Raw genomic sequence first — 13,190 nt, 5'->3', positions numbered from 1 at the left:
ATATAGGTTTAATAAAAACCTCCATAAAGATAATTCGATTCCACAAAAATACGAATATAAAAATACTCCAAAATATTGAACATTCTACATTGTTCGTGACGAAAATGGCGTCTCGCGAAAATTTACATTAAAAAAGATTTTCAGTTCATTGTTTTCTTGCTTCGGGTTTTACTGTCTCGCAACCCTTTTGTCACTTAGACCTTTCACATTTTAGCATAAAAGATTTTCCTTTTATTCAACGTAAAGGTCTAAGAGCAAGTAGCAAATTTTGTAAAGTTGCTTGGGAAAGCTCAAAGCTTGAAGGGTGGTTATTAGGCTAAGATAGTACTTTGATTTCACTTCTGCTATAAGTATTTAGAGATCTGTCTCGATGAGCAAAGTCATGAAGGCACACGAGCACTGTTTTCCGCAGTTTAAATAGCTCAATGCCTCTGGGTATTACCTGGTAAAAAAAAATATTCTACCTAATGCTGGTATATGTTGCGAACCATATGCATACCACTTGTAATTCTTCTCCTCAATACAGAGGAAATGGAGAATATTAAATAGGGGTGTGCGCTGTTTTATAGCTACAAGATGTTAATGATTCTATTGAGACTAGCACTTGGCTGCAATCAAAACTTAACAAACCTGCTTTATTTTTGTAACAATAGCAGGTGATTAAAGAGACTTATATCTGACAGTTCCAACTATGCCTAATTCAAAACTTCCAAACGTTTGGCAAGTCGCTGTTACAAAAGTCAACCAACACAGAAAGGCTACCTCAGCTTTATCTCAAGCACCTCATCAAACTTGCCTATGGGCTCTCAGACCATTAAAATTTAAACAAAATTATTATGTATATATTTTTAATTGACATAGAAACGAGAGCTATTTAACTGGGCGAATGAAAGAGTTTTTATCTTTGGGTTTTTTTATATTATTTCGAATTATTTTACAAAAATAAAACCGCACAATGGTGAACTCGTAAAAAAGTTATTACTGTCGGTTGACTTTTTATATAAATAATAATATTTCCTATCTATCTATCTATTCATTACCCGTGCATTCGCACATCGTTCATTCAAAGTTGAAACTTTATTGTTGAAACTTGCGGGAAGCTACAATAGAATTCTAAGGTAATAATGATTCTGCTGCTGTTCTTTATTACCGGGGCAAAGTGTCGTCAACTTTTCTTTACAGACATATATAGTACGCGACAGGTCTACATGGCAATCGGGGTGGGAACGCTCTGCACACCTGCTCCCCACAGCCCCCGCGCCAACCCGGTGTGGGATAGCGCAGGTGATGTGCAGGTGTGCGGGGCGTCCGTCCCTCCGCCTCATACCCCGATTGCCAACTCGTCATTTTTCTCTATCAAAACTAGATATATTATTACGATAATGATATGTCTAAAATGAACGTAGTAGTATTTTTTAGGACTTGGCTGAGCCAGATTTTGTTAGAAGTGTACCTACTGATTCTTTCACAATCATTGAAAATGTTAGAATGTGCGAGAGAGACGGAAACTGATTAGTTAATCACGGCACCACAGCGCCCCACAGCGCCTTAAGCCCTTTGAAATGCATCGATGAGAATCAGCTCCTTAAACCAAAGTCCCATCGCCGTCCTTAAGGTCCGAGGAACGACCCCCTTGGTAGGAAGGTAGGCTTCGAAGTAATGAACTGAATGGAGATAATAAAATTTTATTTTCGCAACTTGTATTTATAAGGCTTCGCGATGATCCAGGGCAAGTGGGCGGGCGCGTTGCCATGGCAACCGCAGGGTAAATCCTGCACGCCCCCTCGCTCCCTTGAGAGTGATTGTTATCTCTACAAGAAATTCCCCACCTTGCCTCCTGTACCTACAGCCTCCCTAGCCTTAATCTGAAAGAGTTTAACTACCGGCTAACCGAAACTCAACCCTATCTCATAGGTATAAAGTCTCTTATAACGTTGGCAGCAAAACAATCGATTCAATTCTGTACGATGTGAACAAATATTATCTCTGTTAATAGGTGCGACGGGTACGACAGACATTTCATTGTCTTGTAAATAAAACTTTTTGTATTTTGCATTAATGACTGGAATATTGCATACAGAATTACAATCCTAGTTTGAGTTTGTACAACGATTTATCTATGTTAAATTGTTTATCACCTCAAGAAGATCATCTGGTGGGAGGCTTCGGCCGTGGCTAGATACCACCCTACCGGCAAAGCCGTGCCGCCAAGCTATTTAGCGTTCCGGTACGATGCCGTGTAGAAACCAAAGGGGTATGGCTTTAATAATAACTGCCATAGCCCTTCCAGGTTAGCCCGCATCCATCTTAGATTGTACCATCACTTACCACCAGGTGAGATTGCAGTCAAGGGCTAACTTTTATCTGAATAAATAAATAAAATATCATCATCATATTATTATTAACCCCTCGCTGGTCTTCTCTCAGAATGAGATTTAGACCTTAGTCGACCACGCTGGCAGGTGCGGATTGTTTTCGTACGCTAACTTTCGTTCGTTGCCCTGAGAGTTCTTCATCTTCTTTGTAATGCAAATGGAGGAACTGACTGACTGATAAATACCAACGCATAGCTCAAAGCGCTGTATAAAGAATCTGGGATTTCACTATAACATAGACCCCCCACTAAACAAGCTAGCTATAATATTGGTACCTTCAAAACGTTTGGGTCAGTTACGACCATTTCCCAATATGACCACTTCCCAGTATGACCACTTCCCGGTTTGTCCATTCCCCGTATGACCACAACCCGTTATGACCACTTCCCGATATGACCACTTCCCGTGAGGACCACTTCCAAAGTGAATAAACACCTAGGCAGGCGCGCCACGCGTTCCACCTTATGCTGCATCATCTCCTACTTTTTGGTGTGATTGCAGTCAAGCGCAAGCCTATAAGTATTGTAGTTTTAAAAAAAACCGACAAAGTGCGAGTCAGGCTCGCGCAATGAGGGTTCCGTACTACCGTCGTATTTTTTCGACATTTTGTACGATAATTCAAAAACTATGATGCATAAAAATAAATAAAAATCTATTTTAGAATATACAGGTGAAGACCTTTCATATGATACCCCACTAGATATAGTTATCTCACTTCGAAAGTTGAAAATACTAATTATTAGTTCATGACCACAATTTAATTTTTTTTGTGTGATCTAACCCTAAATTTACGGTTTTCAGATTTATCCCCAAATGTCAGCTATAAGATCTACCTACCTGCCAAATTTCATTATTCTAGGTCAACGGGAAGTACCCTGTAGGTTTCTTGACAGACAGACGGACAGACAGACAAACAGACAGACAGACAACAAAGTGATCCTATAAGGGTTCCGTTTTTCCTTTTGAGGTACGGAACCGCCGAAAAAAATTCCGCCCAAGCAAACTATTTCTATGGAAAACACAAAATGTACAGAAGGCTTTCTTACCTAGTCCTTTGGTTTTATCTACAGATCCTATCATGGAGTCATCTTTCCTCGCCCGTATGAAGCCTAGGTTCGCGCTGGTCGTGTCTTGCCCCAACTGTCCCCCATAAAAGTCACCGAACGCCGTCGCAGTACCCAAGAGACCTGATCTGTCCTGTAAAGCTGCCTTTGCCTTTTCTACACTCTGTTTCAGCTGCTCGAATGTGGACTGTGGTAAACAATACGGCGGCCATTCTGCTGTGGGCCAGGGGTCTTCCTTCAATGCACTTCGTTTGAGTTCAAGACCTCCTCCGTATGAGCAGCTACTTTCATACATCGCGGCTTTGACTCCGTTACGGAGTGCCGTGGCCAATTTTACTCCACGTATGTCGATCCTGAAATAAAAAAGTTACATTGGCAAATGCTCAAAGAATAAACCTACCTATATAATAACCTATAATGGAGAGATCATGTACGCAATACCACCGTGCTGCAAAGAATGGGGAAGTCCACTGAGTTACTCAAATGTGTGCAAAGGAGAAAGCTCGAATATCTGGGCCATGTTATGCGCAACCCAAAATACGATCTACTGCAGCTTATAATACAGGGCAAGATAAAAGGCAGACGTATAGACCTGGCCGTAGACGAATATCCTGGCTCAAGAACCTTCGCCAGTGGTTTAACACGTTAGCCTTAATGATTGCCAACCTCCGGTAGGACATGGCACTTGAAGAAGAAGAAGATATAATAACCTAAATAAGGATCGGTAGTGTGATAGTGAAAGGTATATGACGTCCAGACTAATTCATCGCCATGAATTTAGGTTTTTTATAAGTCTCATTGGAACTTTGATTTTAAAGTAGCCTATATGTCATATCCGTCTGTAGGATGCAAGCTATCTATCTGTACCTAACGTAAAAAGTTAAGCCGTCAAAACGACTGTGAAAATGTAACAGACAGCTAAAATAAAATAAAACTAAAAAATATTTTTATTCAATTAAACTTTTGCAAGTATGTATTTTTGAATCGTCAGCTGCATCTACCACTGGTCCGGAATGCCTTTCCTATCGAAAAGAACCAGAAAGAAACTCGGCGGTTGCTCTTTTTTGGAGACAAACACACTTTGGTATTTTTAATATTAGTATAAATTGAACATATCGCGGATGTACCGCTAAACGATCTCATGTTACCTTGATAATCAACATGTTGTCAGTATTTTTATGATGTACCTACTAGCTGATGCCCGCCACTTCGTACGCGTGGAATTATGTTTTTTAAAAATCCCGTGGGAAATCTTGATTTTCCAGGATAAAAAGTAGCCTATGTCACTCTCCAGGTCTTTTACTATATCTATGCAAAAAATCACGTCAATCCGTCGTTTCGTTGCGACGTGAAGGACAAACCAACAAACAAATACACATTCGCATTTATAATAAGGGTACTGATTACTACTTTCACCAGACCAATTCGCAAACAAAGCGCAAAAACAGTAACTTGGTAGAACACTGAATGCGCGCATACGCGTGCTAAATTTTTGATACGAAAAACTTTTTTTAGCAAATTACATCGTAGATTGCGATAATTTGTGTCAACGCAACTACAACTACAACAGCATTTCTTCTAGCACGCTTCATTCTGTAAATGTGCCTTTTTTCCTGATTTTGGTAGGAGTTTTGCAGTTTTCCAATTCGGTAGGTAATCGGCAAAGAAAAGTTACAAGCCGCGTTTGCCACGGGTTTGTTGCGCATTGTATGTGACATGACCTTTGAAAGATTCATGATGTGCTGTGTAGTAGGCAAAAGCAGGCTTTTAAGACTGCCTGTCCAGTGGTGCGAAAAAGAGAGGACCGGAGCGGAGTTGTACAAATATTAACCAATAGAATTGCATAAAACTCCCGCTGCACTTCAGTGGACAAGGATTTGCGGATTAGTTTAAAACATCAAACATTTTAACCCAGAGCGGGGAAGCGGAGTGGAGAAGTGGATTGGGAAAGCGGTAATTTCGGGCAGAACTTGTCGCGTGCTCGCAACTCCGCTCCGCATTAAGGTATGATTTCGAACCACGCTGCACGCAGCAGTGCTGCCGCAACAGTGGTGTCACCAGCTGTCACAGTCCTGTCGCGGTTCCCATACAATCTCTATAAGCTTATATGACATTACATTCTGAGCTAGGCAGCAATGTTCCGCTATATTGCTGCCGCGACATAGCTTATAGAGATTGTATGGGGACCAGTAGTGCCGCGACAGCGCTGTGACAGCTGGTGACAGCTTCGGAATGATACCTTTATTTTCTCGCCTCGCTCTGCTACTTAGCTACGCGTCTATGGACGGACACAGTCCGTAACCGTGTCGCATCACTTTCTTGCTCCGCTCCGTTACCTAGCTCCGCAACAGTGGACAGGCAGCCTTACAATCTTACCTCATGTCGGAAATTCTTTTACGTTTAGGTCGCTTTTCGTCTTTCTTATTATTTTCCGTGGTGGCGTCTTACAGGTGGTATCACATTTCAGTGATACCACTTGCCAATACATAAACCCAACACAATACAGGATGCTCAGGATCTCCCTTATATATTCTTATCAAGAACCATTGAACATTATAACGGATTGCAGCACTAAAGCACCAAGAGTTTAAATAAACGGTCACCATTCGCTCACTAAATTTCACCACATTTAGTTTCAGGTAGTCTACATAATTTTATCAATTTACACGAACGGATAAACATCTTAAATAGATTTTTTTAATTCCCAGAAAAGGATATGATGATACCGTTATGATGTCCTTCCGACGACTGTACAGCGCTTGCGCCGCGCCATAGCATTCAAATTGATTGCATCCGGCGTAAGGGAAATGTGTCGTATAACCAATTTATATTTGCCGTTCAGTTTGACCACAGAGTTGCGGAAACTTTTCAAATTGAACTGTACTTTACACGTGAGCATAGCCCTGATTTTTTACTGTCTACTTACCGAGTATGATCACCTATGTGCCTGATAAGAAAGACTAGGCTATAATAGTCTGTGAATAGTGTCTTAGACACTATTTTCTGAGACACGCAGCCCTATGCCATGACTAACCTGAACATAGATTAGATTTAAAAGAAAAGATACTAAATATGAATAAATATTAATGGAATAAAAAAAAAATATATATATATTAGGTACGTACCAGCACCTGTAGACCAAAATCTTTGAACAGTGCGTGTTGCAAGAGATGAAATAGGTTCTAAAAGACAGAAGAAAGGTTGGAGTGGACAGTGATCGCTAATAACTATGGGCCTGATAAGAAAACTCAGTTTATGTTTTTTTTAAACTGGCCAAGTGCGAGTCAGGCTCGCGCAAGGAGGGCTCCTTACTACAATCGTATTTTTTCTACATTTTGCACGATAAGTAACTCAAAAACTATGAATCATAAAAATCTGTTTTAGAATGCACAGGTGAAGCCCTTTCATATAATGATACCCCACTTGATATAGTTATCTTACTTCGAAAGACCTACAGCTACCTGCCAAATTTCATGTCAAAATCAATGTCAAGTACCCTGTAGGTTTCTTGACAGACCTACAGACACAGACGGACAACAAAGTGATCCTAAGTATAAGATTTCCGTTTTTCCACGTAAAACTAGCGCCACTAGCGTAAGCCTAGTTCAGTATGATATAAGTAGTAGGTATAGCGAGTGGTAGTGCACAATTCGGTCGGCACTCGGCAGCCGGCACGGGCTGATCGTGTGGGCGCTGCGCTGGGCCACTTTGCCGCAGGAAGTCGCCACATTACCTTATTATATCCGACAAAACGTCGTCCGCTAGTCATGCATGTATATTGTCTCGCCTTGCCCGTATCGGCTAGCGGCCTTCACCTTAAAATACTTACACACATGCTTATTTTAAAGCATGCTTATTAGCATGATTGAAAAAGCTTTTTTTTACGGTTCCGTACCTCAAAAGGGATAACGGAACCCTTATAGGATCACTTTGTTGTCTGTCTGTCTGTCAAGAAACCTACAGGGTACGTCCCGTTGACCTAGAATCATCAAATTTGGCAGGTAGGTAGGTCTTATAGCTGACATTAGGGGAAAAATCTGAAAACCGTGAATTTGTGGTTACATCACACAAAAAATTAAATTGTGGTCATAAACTAATAAGTAATTAGTATTTTCAATTTTCGAAGTAAGATAACTATATCAAGTGGGGTATCATATGAAAGGACTTCACCTGTGCATTCTAAAACAGATTTTTGAATTATCGTGCCAAATGTCGATAAAATACGACTATAGTACGGAACCATCTTTGCCCGAGCCTGACTCGCACTTGGCTGGTTTTTTTATAATCTCATCATCTGATCAATTCATTGCTGGCTCTTTACAAGCACCGGTTTCCTCTCAGAGTCGCCATAGTCTACCCCGCTGGCGAATTGGGGCGGCAGAATTTACACACCTTTGAAACCATTATGGAGAGCTCTCCGACATGCTGGTTTCCTCGAGATATTTTTCTTCACCATTTAAGCGAAATATTTAATTGAATACGTACATAGGTAACTGTCCCTAAAAAGTAGAGTTGCATATCCGGGATTAAACCCGAAATTATAGTAGAGACTAATTTTATACTGTGACTAATTCCGTTGTACACAATCTCTAAACTAAAATAAAATGACACGTCTAAATCTATTGCTATCCCTTTTATAATGTTGCCTGCGGAAAAGGATAGCACTAGATTAAGAACTCTTAATTTAATTTACTTAGTTTAGAGATTGTGTACAGGAGAATCGACCCCACTGTACTTAAAGTACGCGACAGCTCGAGACGGCAATCCACTTATGGCCCACATAATCCCCGCGCTAACCCGGTGCAGGATAGCGCGGGTAACGTGCGGATGTGCGGGGCGTCCCCCGCCTCATACCCCGATTGCCATCTCGACCTGTCTTATATAGTTGATGGACCCTAAACACGCTGTAGATATTCTCGTTTTAAACATAACTAAAACAAGCAAAGAAAAGATATCGGCGGTCACTTATCACGTGCCAAATGGAGAGTAAAATCGACGTTGGACTGGCATTATGGCAAGGGGCTGAAACTTTGCTACGAGAAGCTACTTGCTACACGCTTCAGTGAATCAGTTTTTGCACGACTACGAGAGGGTTCTGTGTTTAGTTTTTACATAATACTAGCTGATGCCCGCGACTTTGTGTGCCCGTGGATTTAGGTTTTTAAAATCCCGTGGAAGCTTTTTGATTTTCCGGGATAAAAAGTAGCCTAAGTATTTGTCACTCCAGATCTTAAAGTATATCCATGCAAATAATCACGTAGATCCGTTGCTCCATTGCGACGTGATTGAAGGACAAACCAACAAACAAACACAGTTTTGCATTTATAATATGGGTAGTGAGTAGTGACTAGCTTATGCCCGTGACTTCGTCCCCGTGTACTACATAAATTTCAAATCCCTATTTTACCCCCTTATAATTGTTGTTGAATTTTCGAAAATCCTTTCTTAGGGGATGTCTACGTCATAATAGCCAAACCGCCTAGAAGTTTCAGCTGTGGGTTGATAGATCAGTCAGTCAATTAGTCACCTTTTTCTAAATATATAAAAGGAAAAGCTGACTGATTGACTGATCTAAATATCAACGCACAGCTCAAATTAGAAAAACCCCTAAAGGGAGTAAAGTAGGGGTTTCAAATTTGTGTAGTCCACGCGGATGAAGTTACGAGCATCAGCTATAGTCTATCTATATATTTAGACTAGCACGGCTTCGTACATATTGATATAGGTTTTCAAAATCCCTTGGGAACTCTTTGATTTTCCGAGACATCAGAGGTTTTGTTTTATTTCGGAAAATAAAAGTGGTCCCACAGCATCATTAAGAATCCAAATCCACGCAGACGAAGTCGTGGGCATTAACTGGTAATAATATAATGGACCAAGAGCCAGCGCGTGCCAGACCTTCGTTAATTTATAAAAGCTAAAGACATAAATTTTTAAGGGTGTCTGGCAGAGGGTTGCCTGATGCCACTTAAGTGTCTAGCAATGCATGACGCGATTTTTAATACTATTCTGAAGAAAATATAAAAAATAGGCTTTATACTTTGACGTAAGATTTTTTACACCTTTATTACCTGTTAACTCCCAAAGCCACAATTATCCAAAAAAACGTTACTCCTAGTGTTGGGGAGAATACGCAGAGAAACTTTCAGCTTTTATAAAATAACGAAGGTCTGGCACGCGCTCGCTCTCTCTGTAACAGCATTATTAAAAAACCTAAATCCACGCAAACGAAGTCGCGGGCATTATCTGGTAATAATATAATTATTGTTGATGAATGCTTTTATATTATGTGCGTGTGCCAAATGGAGGCATCAGCGGTTGTTTATATTGCGTTGATGCATTTTGCTGACATTAACGTGAAATAGTACGGGCATTTGTTACGGATCGTACAAGTTGGTTTTGTTATTTTGCCTTTTGCGAGTATAAAATTGAAATTTAAGAATTAGTAAAGAACTTGTAGGTATTGCATGGGCAAGGTCAATATGGGCATAACTTCTAATGAGCAGCGCCAACAGACAAAGGCCCCCAGTTCCCGGCAGCCCTGCTATTCCCGATTACGGTAAGGTGGTGGGGAGCGGGTGGATGAGGAAGGCGGAGGACCGTGTTTGGTAGCGCGCTGTTGGAAAGGTGGAAAGACTCTATGTCCAGCAGTGGACGCAAACAGGCTGATAGATTGGATTGGATTGTATTGTCATAATATATTGTTATGCCTGAATGAGTTCTTAGCACGCTGTTGTTAAATACGCGTTGTGTATAGACGTACCTACGCCGAAAAAACCGCAAATTCCTAAATGACAAAAAAAATTGTAGGTCCGCACTCATAGAATGCCAAAAATATACTTAGTGCTACATAGGTACACGAAATTCCAAATCATGTATCGCTAAAGCGTACCTATAGCTATATTTACGCATAATTCCAAATAATGTAGTAAAAATTAATGAAAAAAACGGAATCGGAATACCTAACCCGGTCTTGTTATATGTGATACTAGCAGTCGCCCGCGACTTCGTCCGCGTAAAATTTCTGGTTTCTCATGAGATCTGAAATTTTCCCGCTGTTTTGCAGTGCGGCCGCACTTACCTACTCACTCAGTCTCACCTTAACGCACGGAACCCAGAATACCTAAATGCCAATTTTCATATCTCTAACTTCAAAAACAGGATTTTCATATAACTTTTATACCCCCATTTCACCCCCTTAGGGGGAGAATTTAGTTAGATCCTTTCTTATCTGATACCTACCCCCTAAAAAAGAACCTACGTTTCAAATTTCAAGTAAAAATAACAATACAACCTTCGACCCCCCCATTCATACCCTTAGGGGGAATTTATCAAAACCGTTTCTTAGCTGACACCTACGTTCTATACAGAACATACCTTTCAAATTTCAAGTTTAGTTTCTGAGATTTCGTGATTAGTCAGTCAGTCAGTGAGTGAGTGAGTGAGTGAGTGAGTGGTATTTCGCTTTTATATATTTAGAATATGTGATGTCTTTGAATTAAACTTAAGTACATTAATTAAATATGTAGGTGTCTAATGCGTGTGTATTACCTGATTTAGGTCCTTGTATGAACTCTATTTCAAACTAGCTAGAGATTGTCGAGTTTCCCCGTAGTAAAACTTCGGTGTTTTCAATAAAAGTGGCTCATTATTAATAACCTTGTGCCGTCATAAAAATGTCCAAACACGGTATTTAAAACGGCCAACAAGAGATAGCACCGTGTCCTGCAGTTAATACCATATTATAAATTCATAACAACTGAGTTTAGACTTTATAATAATATACGGTAAGAGCTAAAGTTCCAGTCCCTAGACTCCACGTGAATTTACTGTAGTTGGTATCAAGTTGTATTAACATAGAGGCATAAATTCAGTCGTGCTTCAAGTCAGCGCTGTTGTATGGGAGTTGAATAATAATCAAATAAATCAGACACGAATTAATTAATGTTACCAACTGTCTTACATATGTAATGTTTGCATGCATTACAGATATGACATGTATTGTGTTTTATTTACCACTAGCTTTTACCCGTGACTTCGTCCACGTGATGTAATTTATAGCTTACTAGCTGCCCCGGCGAACTTCGTAAGTACCGCCTAACAGTCGATTATTTTTCAGGACTTTTTTTAAATTTTTCTCTCCGTAAGACCCATCCACGTACTTCAAGGAATATTATAAAAAAAGAATTAGCGAAATCGGTTCAGCTATCCTCGTAATTTGCGATCAGCAACACATTCAGCGCTTTTTAGGGTTCCGTACCTCAAAAGGAAAAACGGAACCCTTATGGGATCACTTTGTTGTCTGTCTGTCTGTCAAGAAACCTACAGGGTACTTCCCGTCGACCTAGAATCATGAAATTTGGCAGGTAGGGTGGGTCTTATAGCTGGCTTTAGGGGGAAAATCTGAAAACCCTGAATTTAGGGTTAGATCACACAAAAAAAAATGTGGTCATGAACTAATAACAAGTATTTTCAATATTCGAAGTAAGATAACTATATCAAGTGGGGTATCATATGAAAGGACCTGTGCATTCTAAAACAGATTTTTATTTATTTTTACGCATTATAGTTTTTGAATTATCGTGCAAAATGTCGAAAAAATACGACTTTGGTACGGAACCCTCAGTGCGCGAGTCTGACTCGCACTTGGCCGGTTTTTTTTATATAGAAGATAGTACTCAAGGACAGTGTACCTAATATCAGTGAAAGAATTTTCAGAATCGGATCATTATAGTTCCCAAATACAAGGATAATATCCTAATGCTTGATCATCATTGATCTATTTGATGATTTATTTGATGATAGTCATTCAGAAGGCTATTGAGAGTTCTAGGTACTATATCGGGAATTTCTTCAAAGATTTTATTCAAAATGAAGTGAACACCAGAACAAACAAGGTTCCTGACATAGCTTAAACCATCAGCATGTTGCTGCATGCATGCTTGTAAACTTCTCAACGGTTAAAGGAGCGGACTGTATTCTGAAAGGTTGCCGATTCAAATCCCACCCGTTGCCCTATTGTCGTAGGTACCTTCTCCTAGCACAATCTTTACGCTTAGTTGGAGGGGAAAGGGGAATATTAGTCATCATGATGAACTTGACTAATATTCTTTAAAAAAACCGGCCAAGTGCGAGTCAGGCTCGCGCAATGAGGGTTCCGTACTACAGTCGTATTTTTTCGACATTTTTCACGATAATTCAAAAACTGTGATGGATAAAAATAAAAAAAAATCTGTTTTAGAATGTACAGGTAAAGACCTTTCATATGATACCCCACTTGATATAGTCACTCACTTCGAAAGTTGGAAATACTAATTATTAGTTCATGACCACAATTTAATTTTTTTTGTGTGATCTAACCCTAAATTCACGGTTTTCAGATTTTTCCCCAAATGTCAGCTATAAGATCTACCTACCTGCCAAATTTCATGATTCTAGGTCGACGAGAAGTACCCTGTAGGTTTCTTGACAGACAGACAGACAGACAGACAGACAGACAGACAGACAGACAGACAGACAGACAGACAACAAAGTGATCCAATAATGGTTCCGTTTTTCCTTTCGAGGTACGGAACCCTAAAAACTGCCAATGGGAAGGCAATGACTGGCACAGAAGTATACCTAATATTGATTAGAGCCGCAACGGTTAAGTATCGACTGGAGACCACGTAGGTACAAATAAGCATAGAAGGTAGGTAACTATAGGAACTCAAAATTTAAAACTCTACCTAAGTATATTTTAGCGTTTAAA

General features: G+C 40.0%; 1 protein-coding gene across 2 annotated transcripts in view; it reads right to left on the bottom strand.

Moving 5' to 3' along the window:
- Positions 1-6,176, bottom strand: part of Ets65A (DNA-binding protein D-ETS-3) — a 90,212-nt gene extending 84,036 nt beyond the window's left edge. For both annotated transcript variants that reach the window (XM_034983345.2, XM_069508932.1), the window contains exons 1-2: positions 5,816-6,176; positions 3,422-3,792 (exon numbers count right to left, since the gene is read on the bottom strand). In XM_034983345.2, the coding sequence (XP_034839236.1) occupies positions 3,422-3,792; positions 5,816-5,820 (376 nt within the window). In that variant the 5' untranslated portion in view covers positions 5,821-6,176. The remainder of the gene's footprint in view (positions 1-3,421; positions 3,793-5,815) is intronic.
- Between the last annotated feature and the right edge of the window lie 7,014 nt (positions 6,177-13,190).

Source organism: Maniola hyperantus, chromosome Z, assembly GCF_902806685.2.
Source record: "Maniola hyperantus chromosome Z, iAphHyp1.2, whole genome shotgun sequence".
Classification (NCBI taxonomy): Eukaryota; Metazoa; Arthropoda; class Insecta; order Lepidoptera; family Nymphalidae; genus Maniola; species Maniola hyperantus.
Note: the sequence above shows the minus strand (reverse complement) of the source record. Positions and strands in the feature narration are given on the sequence as shown.